The sequence below is a fragment of the Seriola lalandi genome, unplaced genomic scaffold (genome assembly GCF_002814215.2).
Source record: "Seriola lalandi dorsalis isolate HSWRI2012SDOR001 ecotype SW California unplaced genomic scaffold, Sedor1 jcf7180002054929, whole genome shotgun sequence".
In the NCBI taxonomy this organism is placed as follows: domain Eukaryota; kingdom Metazoa; phylum Chordata; class Actinopteri; order Carangiformes; family Carangidae; genus Seriola; species Seriola lalandi.
The window spans coordinates 1,391,489-1,411,840 of record NW_019525481.1 but is presented as its reverse complement, the minus strand read 5'-3'; the positions used below and the strand labels follow the sequence as shown (position 1 = coordinate 1,411,840).

Genomic DNA, 20,352 nt, shown 5'->3' with positions numbered 1-20,352 from the left:
ATAGATTTTAGCTTCAAGGACAACAAGAAAAGGAGCAAAAAAATCACACACGCAACATATTTAATAAGCGAGGCAACTGTTAAACTGCCGTCTAATTACTACACTGTTAACAAGACGAGTTGGGAAACGTGGCAACAAACCGCTCGGTCACTTCCAGCGAGGTGGGAAGGTTTAAAGACAGCTTAAAATAAATGCCTGCTGGGCACAAATTCTACCTAACAGAATGTAAAAGCTGGTTTAAAGTTCTTATTGTCCAGCTGATCAGTTGCTCTGTGGTATTTGCATTAATGATCACACGCAGGTATTGTAAGAAGTGCTCTGTGTCCTCCACGTTGCTGAAATCCTCCATGAAGCACTCGCCACCACCTCTGACCAAGTTCCTGAGGGCAAATGCATATTTAACATCAGCTGAAGGTTTTGAGTTTTAAGATTTAAATTTTTTAAACAATATTCCCCTTGTCGTATCCATTCCGCCTCACAACCGCAGTGCACGTGTTATAGGCTGTATATGGAAACGCCATAACATGTGATGTGTTAGCTAAGCTGACATCCATCATGAACAATACCTCTCACCCTCTGCATGACACTGTAGGGTCTCTGAGCAGCTTCTTCTTCAGCAGCAGACTTTTACATCCTCGCTGTAAGAAGGAGAGGTTCTGCAGGTCCTTCATTCCAGCAGCTGTCAGACTCCACAACTCCTGCTCCTCCTGACCATGTGCAAACTTGCACTTTTTCATGTACATATCGTGTGTATTGTGTATATTGTATTTATTAGTGTATATTTGGTATATTTTTGTTGTATATTTCCATAGATGTTTATTCTATAGATGTTAATTTTTCTGCTGTGGTAAATGAATTTCCCAGTTGTGGGATTAATGAAGTTAATCTAATCTAATCTAATGTAATGTTGAGGGCTTCATGTTTTTGTTTTAGGTTTTTTGGACTTTTGTGTTAAATTTTGTCAGTTTCTCATGTCGGGCACTTTAGTGACGGCGCACTTTCTCACACTGCTGCTCCGAACAAATGGAGATAGGAAAATTTGATATTGAAGTTGCAGTGTTGACGTCCTGAGGATGTTGCCTCTGGTGTAAAACAACTTGTTTCTTGTAGCGTTCTCCGACAACACTGGAAACAAAGCTGGGTTAGATGTTGTCATAAAATGTCTCTGAGGGAAAAGGTGAAGCTCTCCCACACAAAAGGGATCGTTTTATCGCTCGCAATAGCAGTAAAGCATTGATGTCTGGTGGAGTGCGCCTTTCAGAGTAAACAAAAAAGTCCAAGCTCAATCCAGCTTGATTATAGCACAACAATTACTGAGGCTGGAAACACGGTGTTGCACTGCTTTGAAAAGCAAGGATGGGTATAATTGCATTAAATACACTCAAATCCCAGATTTAATGGAAGCTGGCAACCATCAGAGGTTCCTGGGATGCTTTTAAACTCGTAATTTGTGTGATATAGGCCCCTAGACGAGAGGTTCTGCCATAGGAAGACAGAGTGAGTCACATTAACATCATACATCAAGCTGAAGAAGAGACAGAAACCGAAGATCAGCATCTCTGTGATACCAAATGTATTTTTTCTTTTTGGGGGGGGGGTAAGTGAATATGTAATTAGCCAGGAAAAAAGCGGGCGTGACCTGGTTAAGTTTAAATCAAATGCAGCTCCTTCCAGGCAGACTCGTAGTTTGACTGAGAGGGTTTCATGTCACAGTGAAAATGATTTGGATTGCACATGACAACGGAGAGAGCAAGGTGGATTGTCTGATGAGCTCAACCCAAGCAGAAAATAGAGGAATACACTGAGGTATTACTTTCCTCTTTACGTATGGCTGAAGGTAAAACTGAGCAAGAGACAAAGGGAGGAAATTATTATTTATATACGTCAAACACAAATCCTGTGGTTTTCCAATTATGAGTGTGCTTCAGGTCAGTATTACATTATCGGTTAATGGATTTTTTTTTTTTTCTTTTCCCAGGTATCTTTTAATAGCTGAAGTTTCTTTATTATATTTTCACATTTCTGTTGTGTATCTTGTCTCAATTGTGTTTAGTTTTGACAGCTGCGTCTCCTTTCGCTATAAAGTGCCTATCTGTCTAGAAAACAGCATTGTTTCGAGCACACGTAGAGAGTGATTGTGTTAAATGTCGAGGGAAAGCAATTGGCATCTACTTATGCATGAAAAATGCCTGCGAGTAATCATTGAATTATTCATCTAATATGCTAAGTATTTCTATTTCTATGACTTAAACCTCCCTTGGTGGAAAATTACGTAACTTAAGTGATGAACAAATTAGAAGGGCTCACTTTTCAAGCATGAGAAACTGGAGGGATCTTACGTCATTTCCATATCACACATCACTACCGCTGTAATTTTATATCAAGTTATTATATTTGGTGGACAGTTTACATGATTAACCAGAGGTCAGAGTCCTCTCCACACAAACACACCATATTCATTTCTTCTCTGAATGCTCTCTATTCCCACCCTGTGATTCAAGAAAGAGTGAAAGATGCAGAATATTTGCATTTATTGCTCATGTGTAAAATTGGTTTACACTACTTTAATTTCATCTGTCTAAATGATAAATACAGATGCATCCAGGCTCTCTTTGCTGGGTGGTACTTGTTTTCAAATCATTATTTAGAGTTATATGATCAGATTGACATTTTAATGTATCTCATTGGGAACTCTTTATTATTTTTTGCTGCTCAGCTTCATCAGGTTATAGAATACCGTTTTTCTATTAACTTTTTTTTTTTTTACTTAATCTTTTGTAGAATCATTTGTTCAGTGAACAAAAACATTTTTCAGAACCTTTTAGTAGTAGGACTGAAAAAGAAGCTCAACAATTGCAGTGTCTGTGACATTGTGTACATGCTACAGTGCTGCAATAATACTCAAGATTATTTCCCAGAGTGTCACTGTGCTCGTCAAGGACACAGAATTACCTAAAATCAATGCAAAGAATGGAGTTGGTAACACATGAAAAGCAACAAACCAGCAGTCTCCTTAGGTAACCAAATATCAGCAATGAGCCAGTTATGGCTCCTGAGCTGCTGTGCACTACAAAAAGGTTGATTGTATCTATGATGTAGGCTTCATTCATACAAGATTAAAGCTCCTCCAGTGTAAAGGTCTGTGTCCATGTGTAGTGTGATTATAGATCAGCTCTAGCTTCTATATTAATACTGTGAAAGTATCAAAGCCTCAGTCCACAGAGAAATGCACACAGCCTGTATTCAGAAACTGAGCCTTAAAACCAGCCGTCAGGACTTCCTGTAACTTTGTGATGTCACAACAAAACACTCAGCCATTCTCCGGGCGTGGCCCACCCACAGACACCGTCCAGTCTTGCAGGATTTGGTTTCTCTGAGTTTTTTTTTTTTTTTTACTGGACTAAAATATGCTTTATTTTTATTGGATCACTCAGAAAACAGTCAGCCAATCAGAACCTTTGTTACTGGAGCTCCAGAGAGAAGCCTGAGAGAGGAGATGTAAAACTACACTGAGATGGTTTTTGGTTCTTAAAACCACAAATGTTCCTGCGGATCAAAACTTCAAATACAGCACAGAAAAAGTGTAAAATATTGGACCTTTAAACAAAAAGAATAATCACTGAATATTTGCCTTCAACACTGGCATTGCAGCTAAAACAAAAAACATTGGTTTAAACTGAAAAGTTTCTACCCATCAGTTTTGCAAAGACACATGTTTCAGAGGTTTACCAGCTACACACTAAAAAAAATAACACATTTAGATAAAATGACAGTGAACTCTCCATCAATGTAAACATTTCAGTTTGTGCTGTTTGGGTTTTGAGTGTGCAGCCATAGATTTCCTGAAATATTGTGGCATTCAAGGTCGGTGCATTGTTTGGCTTCCTCATCACCAATAGTTTCATCACGTCCCCCCCACCACACAATTAAAGAAGATTTAGTGTCAGACATCTCCTGACATGCCTGCAATTAATAATCCATGCTGTCTGCGATGTTTATACAGCAGTTGGTAAACATGACTGACTATTGTTGCAGATGTTGGATGGTGGTCATGCTCTGCTAGAGGAATATATTAATTCACTGACAGGCCTTGGGCAATCCCCCTTATTACAGCTATTTATTTGCCCCCTTATAATGGCATAATTAATCCATCCTGAAATTGGAGGTACCACATAAACTGCTGTCTGCCCTTGATCTGCGTGACGGCAAATAAACTCCTTTTGTGCTCAGCAGCTGTTGGTTTCTGTGGATGTTTTCTTATTTATTTATATATATTAATATCAAATATTTAACTCCGATCCAACAGTCATAGACACGGCATGGTGTGTGAGTGTGTGTGTGTGTAACACTGGCACGTCACTCACCGATTGGATGGAATTTTCATTTTCTAGTCCAACACTTGGAATTAATGGTAAATGGACCCTCTTATGAACAATGACGCAACCTTTCACATCCACTTTCATCACACGGTCACTTCATACGGAGCTATTTGCAAGTTTTGCTACTGCTACATAGCCAGCGTTACTTCATCCCTTTACTCAACAACAGCTGTCTCCAGAGGTGGACAGCAAAGCCAGCCACTCTTGTCTCTATGTGTCTCCTTCTACTGAAGTTAGCATGCTAACCAGCTAGCCTCGGCCCGTCTTGTCCCTTTCTGAAAGCGACTCGACTGCCCTGCGTGTTATAACATCTTGTCTTGTAAACACAATGATGGCTGAAGCTTGTCACGCGACATTCACCTCCACCTGCTCCCGACACGAAACCACGTTCAGCGTCACAAAAAACCTACAAATAACAAATTAGTTCAAATTTAGCCCCTAACCATAGTTAGCTGACTTTTTGTTTTCAGTTGATACTGAGAAAGAAACGTGAAAGAAATGAGACTGCATGTTGCTGCAGCTTCTGTTTTCCACATTCAAACTCGTATTTCTTTCAATCTCACCTCATCCACAAACACATTGCAGAAAATAATTTACAATTTGTATTAGAAGAGTTGAATTGCATTGATGTCAGTACATCTGATAATTATCATTGTGCCTGTGGACAAATAAGACTTCTGCAAAATAAGCCCAGCTTATTATCACAAGATTGCTGTAATAACTGATGGCTGATAATGTTTCCTGTCTCTGTGTTCTGTATGTGGTGAATCTGATAAATAAGTCGACAAACCAGGATGCAGGGGACGGCAGACCAGGGGTAGAAATAGGCTGCAAGACATGCCAACAGCACTTTGGGAGTAAACTTCAAGTGAAACAGAGTTTGTTTATGAGACATTTTTGCCCTGAATCGATCCTGTCAAGCAGCACTTATTTATTTGGACTAAATAACTCATTAAACATCATATCTCATGAGATTTTTTAAGTAAGGTTACATAAATTGCTGCTGATGAAGCTATAAAAAGATATTGAGCAGTAAATAGTAACGGGGTAATGAGGATGTTGTTGCAAAATAAATAATGGACATTTAAAGGAAGGTCCTAGCTGGACAATATGATTTGATTTTGGTTAAAACTGTTTGTTGACATTTTGGATAATACATGTTTCAGTGATACGACCTTAAAGCACAAAGAGAGAGGCAGAGAGAGGTGGCATTTTACTCAGGTTGGAAAGGAACTCGTTTCATTTCCAAGAGGAACGACAGTTATTTAAAAATGGCAGATTCTTGGCTGCATATTTGTTATGGTCATTGGACTATGTGTATAGCTGACGTGGAAAGCATGATTGATAGAGCTTAGATTCGGCTGTGGGTGGGTGTTAAAATAACAGGTCTGGTAGTGGAGGGGCCTCCAAAGACACTGAGCCCAGGGGAATCCTTTAATTTGTCCTTGTCTGAACTGCCAACTGTCTCCTGCAAATTTTCCAAAAATAGCAGTGAGAGTTCATGCAGGGGAGGGGGGAGACATTAGGTTACTCAACCTGCTAACACACTGAGCTCCTTTGATTATTTCACTGCAGCTAAATGCTAAGCACTAGATACTGGATGATATCCTCAGTGTCCTTCTGTGAAGTTTTACTGGTCTCTACATATGAGGAGCCTTATTTTTGTGATTGCTATCAACTCAGTCATTTTTTATTTATTTTTTTTTAGTATCAACAGAACAAACAACACAAGCCGGAGAATGAATCCCCAGTATACCTTTCCCAACAGCAAATAAAAAGTATAACAGCACACAAAAGAGATGGAGAATAAATAAATAAATAAATGAAGATGAAAAAATCGGTGTCGGTGTAGCGGCACAGCAAGTTTACAACAGGGTACATCAGACAATCATTCCTTGAGTGTTGAAATAAATGTGTGCGGAAAGGTATTACTATTACTCCAGAGTCTGGATGCAGTGGATACTGAGAATGGAGGACTAATACTCCCTTTGAGCATGTTCATGAAAATCACACTGTTTATTATGTGTCGCCTTCTGCTCTCCTGACTTACCTTCAGCTTCAATGCTGTTAATATTCGCTGAAGGGTTGTTATTGTGATATTGTGGGCCCCGTCGCATATTTGAGAAATGTATTTTAGTTAATGTAATGAAAAACGGTGGTTGTCTGTGACGCACGCAAACTGTGGCCCAGACGGGTTAACACAAATACAAAATCCAAAACACGAGCGCACAAGCCGCAAAATGAATGCAAAATCCACAACACACATACAAAGGCTACAACACAAACACAAAAGCTACAACACGCATACAAAAGCTACAACACACATACAAAAGCCACAACACGCATACAACCACCGTAACACACATACAATCGCCGTAACACATACAAAAGCTACAACGCAAATACAAAAGCTACAACACAAATACAAAAGCTACAACACACATACAAAAGCCACAACACACATACAATCGCCGTAACACATACAAAAGCTACAACGCAAATACAAAAGCTACAACACAAATACAAAAGCTACAACACAAATACAAAAGCCACAACACACATACAAAAGCCACAACACAAATACAAAAGCCACAACACAAATACAAAATCCACAACACCAATGCAAAGGCCACAACACGCATATATTTGTACATTTGTATACATTTGTATTTGTGTTGTCCCACCTGGGCCACCGTACAAAACCTCAAAACCACACATGACGGTTTCATCAAAGTCCGACCTACAGTCTGTCATGAGTCACGTCGTAGATTCTCTGATATATAAAAGCCTTACACTATCAGAGATGTGGTTGACGTACTCTGTAGAAGGCTACAGGCAGACGTGTGAGTAGCTGTACATTTGTGAAGAAAAGCTGCATTCATGTCTTATTGTGGCTACGATGTGTGATAGGATTTATAAGCCTGCACTCGTCAACAATGGACCATGAGCTCCTGGAACTGAGACGCCACGGCCTTGGCTTCCTTTATTGAGCCACAGCTTGGATGTTAACTGTAGTGGTCAGTGGCATTTCCTTTAGCCTCAGTGGGTCTATTTCACACTGCAGGGTCGGCCTCATATAACTCGAGAGACCCGCTGTGACTCCCAGGGTGAGGAAATATTTGTCCGCAATAATCTGATTCAATAAACGTTGCCTCCTCCTCCTCATCCTGCTCCTCCTCCTCCTCCTCCTCCTCGGTCTTGGGAGTTTGATGAGTTTTCGTGAAGACAGCCGGGGATTGATTTCAAACTGCAGATGTCTTGAAATGAAAGATTTCATTATCTCATCACGGCGGCCGTGTGCCTGGTGGTGCCCTTTCTGATCATGAGCCGTTTTGTCAGACATTCTGGTCGTCATTATCACACTTCCCTGCCTTGAAAAAGGGGGATCTTTGTTTGGGAGGAGGCTGCTAGAACACTGGACTCTTAAGGGAGTCATGGTACAATCATGCAGCTGTTACCATTTGTTTGGTTGTAATGAGCAGTTTGTAGTGGATTGGGTTGAAAAGAAATCCCGACTTTATCTAAAAAACCTTGTGCTATAGATGATTTCTGTGTCAGTGGGCTTCAAATTATGCATCTTATTCATTCCACAGATACCCAAGGGCCTATTCCATTGGGTAATGAATAATATGGCAGACAGGGAGGAATCTCTCACCCCGTCTTTCCCTGGTGCATGAACCTGCAATAAATTTCCCGCCAATGCCATATGGTGGCAAGTCATGTGTGGGATTCAGTATGCCATGTTATTTATTTATTTCCCAGGTGTTGCTTTTTCTATTAGTGATTTATGTGTTATTGTGTATGATCTGTTGCTGGGATCTATGACATGGGCTGTGCAGGGCTTTTTGGAAGACGGCTCGGGTTGAACCGGAGCCATGGATTCAGAAAAAAATGTGGCCCGCACTTAGCGTTTGTGCTTTCTGATTTCTCCCCTTTGGAACTGAGCATGTGAGGAGCGGTCCACCACGTTCTTTTCTTTAAACGCACACATTCATGTAGAAGTGGGAGCTAAGTGAGAGATATTTGTGACTATCAGCAAGTGTTTAGCAAGGAATTATTCAACTATATCAAATGCGTATGCTTTGCTTGAAGCTGTTGTTGTCATTTGGAGTTTCTGATTACATAAGGAAGTAAGCTGAGAGGATCCTTTTGATCTTTTGAATTTTGTTGTGGAGTAAAAAAAAAAAAAAAAAAAAAACATAAAGATCTGTTTTAACAAGCTGTGTTGGTGTGTGTTGGGGTTGTGGTATTTTATTTATCCTTAGTTCCAGATCTTAAACTTCAACTGGGTTTACCTCTTAAACCCCATTTCCTAAAATTCTGTGTATATACGACCAGTTTTCCTGCCAAAATACTGTTTGTTTGTTTTTTATCGAAATGTCTGCCATGCTGCAAAATGATTATATGGAACATTTAAACAAAACCTTCGCTGACAACATATTTCATTTGCAATCATTTCTGTGTAATATCCGCCTGTGGCAACTAGAGCAGGATTAACGTCTTTATGGTCATGTTTAACCATGCAGGATTTGAATCCTGAACCCCAGTGTTAAATGTTTATATTAGCATATTAACATTATATTTAGGAGACAGGTTTGTCTGGATCATAAGTCTATATTACAAGTGTTTATTCTCAACACATGTTGCAGCTATGGATCCTGGTAGAGGATGGATGTGAAATCTTTTCTCAAAACCATCTTACTGTACTGTGTATCTATTAGCAACTTGAATTTAAATCTACTACAGCTTGTTCACGCCATCCTCTGCAGCGCGTGTTTGCAGATTATTAACCTCAATACATCACTCTTAAATTAATTCTCATATAACCTTTTGAAGATTGAAATTGCTTTATTCTTCCTGCCACTCGTTGGTTGTTTATTTTGTACAATTTTGTCGTTAAATCATTTTTTTGTTTTTTTTTTTCCTACAAGTTGCAAAGCGATGGCCAAAGTAAAATGGGGGCAAGTGAGGATCACAGAGTGAGGCAGGGCCATTTTACACACTCACCTCAATTTGTCTCCTGATAAACACCTTGTCCAGTCAGAGAAAAAATAAAATAACTGTGCGCCTTTTCATAAGTTGATTCCACTTCTAAAATTAAGATAAAATTTTGGCACTTGGCCTTTTCCTTTTACGTTTCGGCTGCCTGCTATCTGCAGAGGAGAAGGCTGCATCGGCTCCGTCGTGACTGTTATTATGAACTATTACAATTAAGACTCAAGGGGTCATCAAAGTAATCAGATTCATGGGCTTTATGGGAAATTTAGGGCCCCCAGGCTCTTTAGTTAGCAGGTTAACCGCATTGAGATATACGTGATTTCAAACAGCTCCCAGAGGAGTTGTTGTTGTCCTTGACTCAGTAAACAAGGATGTTAGATTCAATGAAAAATAGATTTTTCACTTTTTAGATTTGTGTCAGCCAATGGAAGGAAACATACGGGATGTAACTCTTATCCTGTCGATTTTAAGGGGTAAGAAGGAGATCAAGTTTTTTAAAGAAGAAGCAGCCAAAGGCCAAATGTGTCATGTTATCCAGCTCTCTTAAACTCTTGTTTTTGTACCCAGATTCTCTCTGTGCACATTTCCTTCAGTACATCGCTCTGCTGGGGTTACACTACGCCATTTACAATGAGAAAGAAAATCTTTATTATGGCTATGGTTCATGCAAAGCTGCTGTGAAGGAATATTTGCCTCTCTGGAAGCTCCGTAATAAATGACACGACCGCTCTGCAGTGCCATTCAGTTGCAGTTCAGCTTTGCAAAGAGAAAAACAGGATTTGACAAATGTGCCCCCAAGATTTTTTCCCTTAATAATTGGATGGAGTACATGAATATTTAAATGGAAATGCAGGGGCATACCTCTGGTCAAAAGACCTATCTCTGTAAAACGAGCCTTCACTAAATTGGCTGATTGAAAGGAATAGACTTTTTTTTTTTTCCCCCTCTCTTTTATTCATCCAGAGACTGTGCTGAGTAGATATTAGTTTTCTCCCCTATTGCTCTACCCTTTAGCTTTAACGATGGTGCTTTTAATCCAGTTTAAAACACCTCTTCCTCCCAAGGGTGCCAATAAAGAGTGAATTCTCTCAGTCAGTGGCGGATGTGTAATAGTGAAATCTCTCTCTCTCTCGTTCTCTCAACAGACAAAGCTACGATGGGCTGGAAAAGAAGCTAAAGGAAGTCTTCAGTGAACGAAGCAGCATCTTGCACCAGCTCTCCAAGACATCAAAGGAGCTGGACAGCATAAAAGGCAACCTTCAGGTTGGATTTTTTTTTTTTTTACTGTTTCTCTTTGAAAGATACAGCGATGTTAGAGGGCTTAGCTGGTCCGTGAGTTCTGGGCCGGAAGTCATTTCCCAACCTCTCTTCCAGCTGTTCGATGAACGGGAGAGCCACGACTCTTTATCGCTTCATTTTTCAGTCAGTCTTCTCTGCGGCGACTCGCTGTTGTTAAATGTTAATGTGCGAATGTTTTTTTTCTTTTTTCAATTGAGTGAAACCCAAACACCCATGTGTCACACGTGTGATGTGTTTTACTGGAAATGCAGCGACACACAGTTGGAACTGCAGATCAATTAATAAGCAAGTGAGTGAAATCTGTGAGTAGTGAAATGAGGACGGCGGGTACAAAGAGGAAAATCAGTGCTGCACTGGCTTGAAAGGTAAAAAGTGTTTTCTGTCAAGACCTGACATCACAGCTGGGCGTTCAAGTCACTGGCAGGAAGAGCCACACTTTGAGACTGGCTGCAGTCACTCAGAAAAACTATGCTTCATTACAACTCAGGTTTTAACTCCTGTGTGTGTTTTTTTTTTCAGCCATTGGTTCCATCGGTTCTGATATTGTACTCACCAAAGGTAATTAATGAGGGGAGGGAACATGACAGCATCACTGGAAATAGGTCCAAAAGGGGAAAGTTTAACCTCCGGGTTGTTTATTTTTATTTGGGTGAAAAAACAAAGAAGCAAAATCCAACCTGCACCGCCCGTTGTAAAACATCCATCACACGTTACTGACCTGCTTTTTGTTTCTGGGATGCGTAGCTGCGTGCGTTCCCAGTTTACCAGTGCAATGGAGGGAAATGGCACCATTATGGATCCAAAGCAACACTGTCAGCTTGTTTACAACCAGTAAGACGGTTTGACCACTGCTGCTTCCCGCCCCGTCGGGTCCGATTTTTATTTTTGTTTTTATTTTTTTAGCTTTTTAACTGTTGCCTTGGAGAAAACAATGTTATCATAACTGATGGCCTGAGCTGCAAAAATGAAACCCATGCTGTAGCTATTGTTTTCTTTAATTGTATCCCTTGTTAATTAATGGCAACACTTTATTGTGAAAGAAATATAAAATCAGAATATAAACAAACCTGTGGCTCTCATGAGATGCAGGCATCAGATTTTTTTGTTGTTGTTTTTTTGTTGTTTTTCTCTTTTTATATGCAACGTGTTGTCATTTAAAGGCTCGTTTATTTTCACCCAAACCCTACTTTACATGCATGTGTTTTGAAGAGTTAGGAAAAATTTTGCCCTCATTAAATTTAGCCTGAAAACAAAAATGCAAAAATATAAACCCCCAACTCCTACAGTGAGGCCGGTATCTCATAAATGGGTTTATAAGACAACTTCAGGTGGACGATAATGAGGGTTATTATCCCCGCCGCAAAGGGAGGGATCTGTTGGTTCTGCCAGCTACTGGTCATGGACATTCTGTCAAGTAATGTACCATGTTATACTGTAGATATTATAATTCTGTGAGCATTTCACAAAAGACAATTATCTCGTTGCCAGATACTTCACTTCACTTCCCACCAGTCAGATCAGATCAACTTCATTACGGATCTTGGCAATGACAAGAAATGAACAGAAACTCAATTATACATTCAGATATTTTAATCATTTGCTATTTTTCAGTCACATTAACGTGCGCGACACTGGTCTTGCTCACTTGTCCCTCTTGGACATTTAGACCTTGTGGCGCCAGATGCCCCGGCGTTTCTGTGCAACACTCCCCCGAGCTGCAGTGCGAGCGATTGTTTTCCTCTTCGCAGGGTGTCGGTGTTTCGTTTTTCCTTTTTTTGCGGACCAATGGGATTGTCAGAAAATCAATAATCAAGCAAATGATATGCACCATTTTTTCTGCATTTGTGTGTGTTTGTGGAAAAAGCTCATGTAGTCTGGCTGCAGTCTTCCCCAGGGCAGGCTTTGGTGTCTGCTCACTGCAGGCTCGCTAGGTTGGCATCTGTCTTGGCCCTGGGCCGTGTGCCAGCACGCTGGGCAGGGCAGAGGTTGGGTTAGATTTGGAGTTGTGTGCTGCAGAACAAATCTATTCTTCAGGGGGGAAAACATCATCTACATAAAAATCATCAACTTTTAAAAGGGAATCACATCAACGGGGGAGAAGCATTTACTATTTATGGAAAGATTTGACAGAGCAAGTGTTTATAGTTTTAATGAGTTGCCCTCTAGGTGCGGGTCAGCAACCCTAATAATTAAACTTGGTGTGGAGGGGAATTTATTCTTGGCAGTGGCTCCCAGGTGAGATCTTGCAAAGCAGCTAGTACAAGAACAGGAGGTGCGTTGCTCTGCACCTAACTCTGAGCACCGAGAAATATTTGGATTTTACTCGGAAAAAAACAACCACAAGACATTTGCCCATAACTTAAAAGTATCTGTATTGTGGTTTAAATTCAATGTCATATAACTGAAGGGGATTATTTTTTCAAAATGAAAGCAGTAGTACAATAATAGCGCACTGACATATTAGTCCCATATTCACTTTATAACTGCAGATTTATAACTACAGAAAGCTTTACACTGTATTTTACAACCCGTAACACCGGGGCAGGTTTGGTGTGAAATTAAATGATTTGCTTTATGACTCAAAGTAATCGAGGTAGTGGAGAATAAAGTCACACAAAAAAGATTTTAGTATCTCACAGCTGTACTCGAGACTTCACTTCCTCCTTGTTTTTAGATCTATGATAATATATTATATCTTTCATGTGTTTAACTTCCTTGAACGGTCCATTTAATCACAAAGCAAACAAAAAGTGGGACAAAAATAAAAATAATGTGTGTTGATTAGCGTGATAGATTGTAAGCCACACCTCTCTGTCATCCTACATTTGCATTACATTTACATTTAGTCATTTGCCAGATGCTTTTATCTGAAGCGACAGCGACGTCACTAAAGCCTCGGTGCAGCAGGAGACCTTGGCATAAGTGCTAAGTACTACATGTATTTAATAAGTGAAGGAGATCACGAGGGGGGGGGGGGGCATCCAAGCATTAAACTGGAAGTGTGTCCAACCTGTAAACTGTTTTCAGAGGACAAAAAAGACTTGTAAAGCTTTGTGGCCTGCGCCATAGTCATCTTTTCTTTTTCTTTTTTTTTTTGTGGACAATGATGGAGGGAGGAAAAGAAAAGTGGCCGTCTCACTCCTGGCTCCATGTCAGATGATGCAAATCACTGAATTCGAAGGGATATCACCAAGGAGACGATGCAGGAGCTTAAGTCCTTTTACTAATACGAACAGTTCTGAGCCAACATTATTTTATCTGAAGTTAATGTGCATCCTCTATTGTCCCCTTCTTCCTCCCCTTCAACGTAAATGTGCATGAAGTGAAATCAGGAGCTGCGGAGGAGGAGAAACATCTCCTGTATCTTTATGGAAATGTGCTGCTAATTGCCACAGATATCACCTTCAAGCACAGTTTGAAGAAAAAGCTATCTCTCCCTCTTAGTCCATATTTTCTGTGTGGGAATTTCTGTTCAGTTCATAACAAATAAAAAAATATATATATATCTTGGAGGACCTGACTAATCCATAATTACCCATCAGGCGGGTGCTTAGGCGCCGGTGGAACCCAATCTGTGCGTCTGCCTCTGTCTTCGTTAGGGTTTTTAAGAAGGAATTCACCACCGGATTGTTATGGGCTGTATGTATGAGTTTTTTGGGCATCGACAGCATTTTACATCTGCTGTTTTATTTTTGTTATAAAACGCACTTCAGTTAGTTTACAATTGCGGTGCTCTTCATATTCCATTACAGTATTCACCCGTGACTCATAGTTAACACTGAATTGTCAGACTGTTGCTTGAAAGAACTTGCAACCTTCAACGATGTACCTGGGAACATTTTGAAATGCACTTCAAGGGAACTGTGTACAGTATGGCTGCTTTGTGGGTTGCTTTGAAATAATTCTCTTTTTTGGAGTTTGTCATGTAGGTAGTCTGCGCAGCGGTGTACTGTATGTGCTGGAAAAATAGTGTCTTCTGTTCTCTCTTTCAGACACTGAAAAGCGATGACTCAGTGGCCAAGAAGGACGTGCAGAGGATCCTGGAGCTCAGCCACAAACAGAGGTAAAGTGAGGCAGCATCAGTGACTGAGACACGAGTTAACAACATAACAACAGCACTGACGCCACTCACCAAGGTCATTTAAATGTAGGCTGGGAATTTAACCTGACTATCAGTAATGGCGGATCAATCAATCAAATCTAAGGCATGCGATTTATCATACTCATCACCTTCACCATCAATTAAATGTCATGTAAACTCTGAATTATATTTAATATATATTAAAACCTGTGAAAACGTTGCCTCAAATCTTAAGTTTATCTCTCTAATAGAGTTGTGAGCGGAGCGATTTCAGAGAACCCGGGAATCTGAAAGTCAAAGTCCCGTTCACTTGTCCCATAGACGATGTCACATGACTCCGAGACGGAGCTCGACTGAGGCTCTGGTGGCCGTGAAACTCTCCCGGGCGAATCAGCAGCGCGAAAGATTATAGATAGAAAAATATCTGCTTCTAGGAAACGCCTGGAAACATAAAATAACTCCAGGGTTGACTTCCAGGGTGTATTTTATAAAGAAACATCCAGTCACTGATTTTAAAACACTGTTATCTTCTCCGCTGACGGCTGGTGGAAGCTAACGATTGCCATGTTGAGGAGACTACAAATACAATTTGCAGCTTGAATCAATTAACGTTTAGATTCTGGGTTAGTTTTGGATGGATTCAGTAACTATGGTCGCTGTGTAATTAGAACAAAAAAGTGTTCAGAAAATGTACTGCCAATCTGATTTGCGCTTGTGAGTGGCCTCTTCTCCATGGCAACAGTAGCTGAAACTCATGGGTGTTGTAGTGTTTTAAGCTGTCCGTCAAACTGAAGGACAGAAATTAGGAATTAAATTAAAATGAAATATTTAAAACTTGTCCCGTAGAATCCCACGTCTGTGTGAAGTATCACCTTAAAGGTCCATATTTTACACTTCTCCAGTGTTTTATTTGAAGATATATTAAACCATCTCAGTGTAGTTTCACATCTCCTCTCTCAGGCCTCTAACTGGAGCTCTAGTAACAACAGGTCGGTGAGCCAATCAGAAGAGAGGAGGCTCTGAGCTTCTCTTCTGATTGGCTGACTGTTTTCTGAGTGATCCAATAAAAATATAGCAGATTTCAGGTAAAAACACTCAGAGAAACCAAATCCTGCAAGGTTTGGATGGTGGGTCCAGGTGGGCGGGGCTTGGTGACTGCTTTGTTGTGACATCACAAAGTTCCAGAAGTCCTGACGGCTGGTTTTAAGGCTCAGTTTCTGAATACAGGCTGTGTGCATTTCTCTGTGGACTGAGGCTTTGATACTTTCACAGTATTAATATAGAAGCTAGAGCTGATCTATAATCACACTACACATGGACACAGACCTTTAGACTGGAGGAGCTTTAAATTACAGAATGTGGAATAACTGGCTCCTCCCAATTGACATCGCTATAGTATTTAATTGACAGTGGCCTGGCAACACAACTAACAACTGTGCCCCGCCCACTTCACACTGCTGAGAAGAGCCCAGAGGAAAAAAGAGGAAGGAAACTCTCACATGAAATGAACCAAACTGTTCTTCCTTTGACAGAAAATAGTGTGATAGTGTTGGATCACATCGCTTATAGCAAGAAGCTGATTGACTAAACTTTCAGGACTTTAAATAATGGCTCATTTACTGTTATTGATGCTGGTTATGCTTAAGTGTGGTCCACTTTGTTTATACATGGCAGTATACACAGGGGCAGGCGGATAATGCATAATCCAGTTTTAAATCCTTCTCGTACATTTGAAAAATAACGTACCTGAGAAAAAGCAGATCAAGCATTTGTGAGTTAGCGCTTTATCTTTTTGTGCAGGCAAGCTGGAGAAGTGTTTACCTACAGTGCCTTACCTGTTAGGATTGTCTGATTAATGTTGTGTGTAATGAGACTGTTAATGATTAGCAGTCATTTGTGGCCTCACTGCTCTCTGAAATGTCAGGCTGATTGAAGTCCAGCCTCCTGTGTGCAGTATCTTGATAGCCAATCAATAGCCTATCTCCAGTCCGTGGCAGCTCTCACATGTCATCAAGCTAAAAACCATAAAGCAGCGGCTCGGCTCGATGTTGCCTACCAAGCATTTGTGAGCCATTTGTGAGTTTTTATTTTTTCAAAGTGTTATTAATCCACCTTTGGAGTTCCATGTCTGCCAAGTGTGATTACTAGCTGACTCCATCATGGCGGATGCAGACAGATGATTCATTGCAAGTCATTTATTTTTGACAACTCTTAACAGCGATTTGATTGCTTTCTGAAAATAATTTTTGCTACAAAACTGTAACGCAACAGAAAATGTTTTTGCAACGGAAAGAAGATACAGACAGAAAAACAGTGTAACGTTTTAAAGTTTTAAAATGGCACCAATTAATTCAGCTGCGATTTAACCTGTCAACCCTCTTTGTGCTCACTTGTCGCAGGGGTCGCTGCCCTGTGCCTTCAGAGTGTGGCAATCACACATTTTTACCGTGCTGTTTTCTGTCAGTTTGAGCAGTTTTGATCTTGTTTGTGTGCAGAATGTTTCCAAGTCTTGCATGCAGGAGATAGGAATATAAATGAAATGCCAAAACAGTGGTGGCTGGCTGGTCGCTGCGAACAAAAAAAAAAGTTTGCTAGGCTGAAAGTGTGCCAAGAGACAAGACCGCTGGCATTTAAAATCTAAGAGTATATGGCTGTCGAGCAGTGAGATCCTCTCCACACAAACACTGAGCGCTGCTGTCTTGACGTCCGTACTTTTAAACTTGCCGCCTTGTTCGTAAACAGTAAATAGGCTGTTATCTCTAATTTAGACGGGCTGCCGTGTGATGCGATTCCTACAAGTGTTTTTCGAAACCACTGACCTACATCACTTGCCCACTTGATTCATAATTCAGAGCGCACTGATGTTATCTGTTCACAGGAGCATCAAACGCCACTGAAATACCCGTTGCATCTTAATGTATTAACATTTATGTTAAACACGTAATGAATGCAGCACTAGTCTTCATACAGCATGCATAAAATCAGCGTGGAGTGTTCCACTTGCTCGTAGGCTACTACATAAAACTACATCATCAGAGCTACACTGTGTATTTTTTATACATCTGCTTATTGACCTGGAATCAAGTGGCCATTTTCAATTATTATACTTGTGCTGGTGTGTCTGTTAAACTGTATATTATCTGAGGGATAACCGGCGCATACATCTAAAGAAAAACCAGCTGCAGCCGAGCTTTAAGATTCAAACAGGGAAACATAAAAGATATAAATGAAGATGAATTGTTCATAAATTGTTTTTGAACTTAAAGAAAAATAAATGCAGAAAGCAAAAATATTTTGAAGCAACAGTCAAACAATGTGAGAAATCAGCTAATTTAAATGAGAGAAAGATTAAACAAGGCTTGAACAGTGCAACAAAAAGCAATTCACAGCACGTTTGGAAATCAGTTTAGCAATAAATGTTGAACAAATACATCCTCAGTCACCCCCCAATTGCATAATTAATAAAATGTTAATGTTCGCACTGTTGCACCTTCATTACTGCAGCTTCCCAAAGTGGAACTCTGATGTTAAAATGATTGTTGGAAATAAAATTTCTGCTTCTTTATTCTTGAGTTTGTGAAACTTGAAACCACATATACTTTCGGGATAGGGTTTATACTCATGTAAATATATTCATACAGCTTTCTTTGTGCACACGGACAATATTTATCTAACTGCTCAGAGATGGCAACATGATTTAATCCCGTGTAACAGACGACAACACATATAAACTGCTGTTTTCTTCTCTTTTCTCAGCAGAGGCTAACCCAAGACAATAGACTGAAAACTGCTTTACACAAATCGGGCTCTGTGCAAGATGGCTGTTGACCGTGCGGTGTATTTAAGAAAGCCATTCTGTGACAAGGCGGGTGTGAGGGTGTGAGGACGACGTGCTAACAGTGTTTTTCACTTCCCTCTTGTTTGACAGAGAGGAGATGAAGTCCCTCCAGGCGGCCTTGCAGAAGCAGCTGGATGAGGCAAATGAGAGAGCGGAGAAGCAGCAGGCCACGGTAAGACAGAGCTGACCTGACCATCAGCATCCGGTCTCATCTAACCCGCCGCGTCACCTGTCACACAGGCTCCTCGGTGGGCCACGCTCATTACGCAGCAGCCAGCGCTCTCGCCTCCTTACCTCATTGCTTGATTGAAACTCTCAGAAAATAAAGAAGGAGAGCTTTGTTGCCTCCCAACTCACCCACCCCCACCCCTACACAAAAATTAATAAGATCCGACAAAGGTTTATTAACCTACGAACATGTACTTATCTATCCATCAATCTCTCCATCTACACTTTCCCTCTTTCTCCCTTTGCTTCGAATTTAATTCCACACAGTATCTCTGAAACACCTTCTGGCCAATTCAATTCAATTAATCACTTGGTCTCTATAACCTCAGAAAATAGTGCAAAAATGCCCATCAGTATTTCCCAGACTCAGAGGTGATTAACTGAAATTCCTTATTCTTTTTCACTCACAGTCCAAAACCCAAAGATATAAAATGTATCATTATATGATATAAAAAAATAATAAAAAAGGAGCTGAAACAAAATGAGTGTTTGACTTTTTTACTCAATGACATAATGAATTATTGAGATGGTTTTTAGTTATTGAAATAGTTGTTGATTTGTTTAAGTTTTAAAATGCAGCTCCAGTTATTTCATACGTATCAATTTATAAAACTAAATCTTTTGTTTTACACACAAATCTTAAGTCATTATATATGCAGATGATATTCTGCTCATACTGTAACTGTAACGAGGTATTCAGAGATAACGTCACAGAACGTGTGCGACTTGTTCAAGAAAAACATTATACGTTTAAATGAGTAAATTCAACTCAATATGGAATATATGACGCTGAGTTAAAAGCTGTGCGTCTCTATACAGATGAATCAAATTAAATTACTACTGAATCTGCTTAATCGACACTTCTCATGGTCACAGCACATTGACAGTGTTATGGGAAGAGGCTCAGTGTCAACGGAGAATTTCACCTTTGCCCACTCCAGTAATTATGACAAAAAAAAAATGCTGAATTAATTAGAAGTACTTTAACCTCTGATCCGCTCGATAAGAAACATGATAAGCAGCATCAGTATCACGGTCACTGAGACAAGTGGATTACATAACCACACGTATCAGACGGCGAAGCACCTGTACGTTTAAGAAACAAAGTGTGTGACTGTCTTATTTATTTTATCGACACGTGGAGTGTAAAACTGATCTTTCATTACTGTTCTCATAAGCTAGTGAAAACTAGCATGCATCAGTGTGAAATGCTAGTGGGTTTTGGACAGTGAGGTTTGGAAAAACAAAAGCAGTGTGGAGCGCCAAGCATCGCTTTCGCTGGTTAAAATGTCAAAGGGCACCTGCAGCGCTTCATATCAGCAGCTGCCGTTAATTAAAGGCTAATTCTGTGAGGAACTTCAGGACAAGCCTAAATTAAACTCGTGTGTCAGACACAAAGGCCGTTCAATAAACATTTAAGTAACGTAAATATAGGTTTCGGTTCAGACATCAGCATTAGACTTTTACTGCCACTAATATTCAGATATGATTAAATATCTGTTGTGACTTGTGATTACAACCCCCCCCCC

At 40.2% G+C, this 20,352-nt stretch overlaps 1 protein-coding gene across 1 annotated transcript in view; it reads left to right on the top strand.

Moving 5' to 3' along the window:
• Positions 1-20,352, top strand: part of luzp2 (leucine zipper protein 2) — a 135,527-nt gene that overhangs the window by 56,680 nt on the left and 58,495 nt on the right. Inside the window, exons 2-4 of the mRNA XM_023393102.2 lie at positions 10,523-10,640; positions 14,669-14,739; positions 18,686-18,767. Of these exons, the coding sequence (XP_023248870.1) occupies positions 10,523-10,640; positions 14,669-14,739; positions 18,686-18,767 (271 nt within the window). The remainder of the gene's footprint in view (positions 1-10,522; positions 10,641-14,668; positions 14,740-18,685; positions 18,768-20,352) is intronic.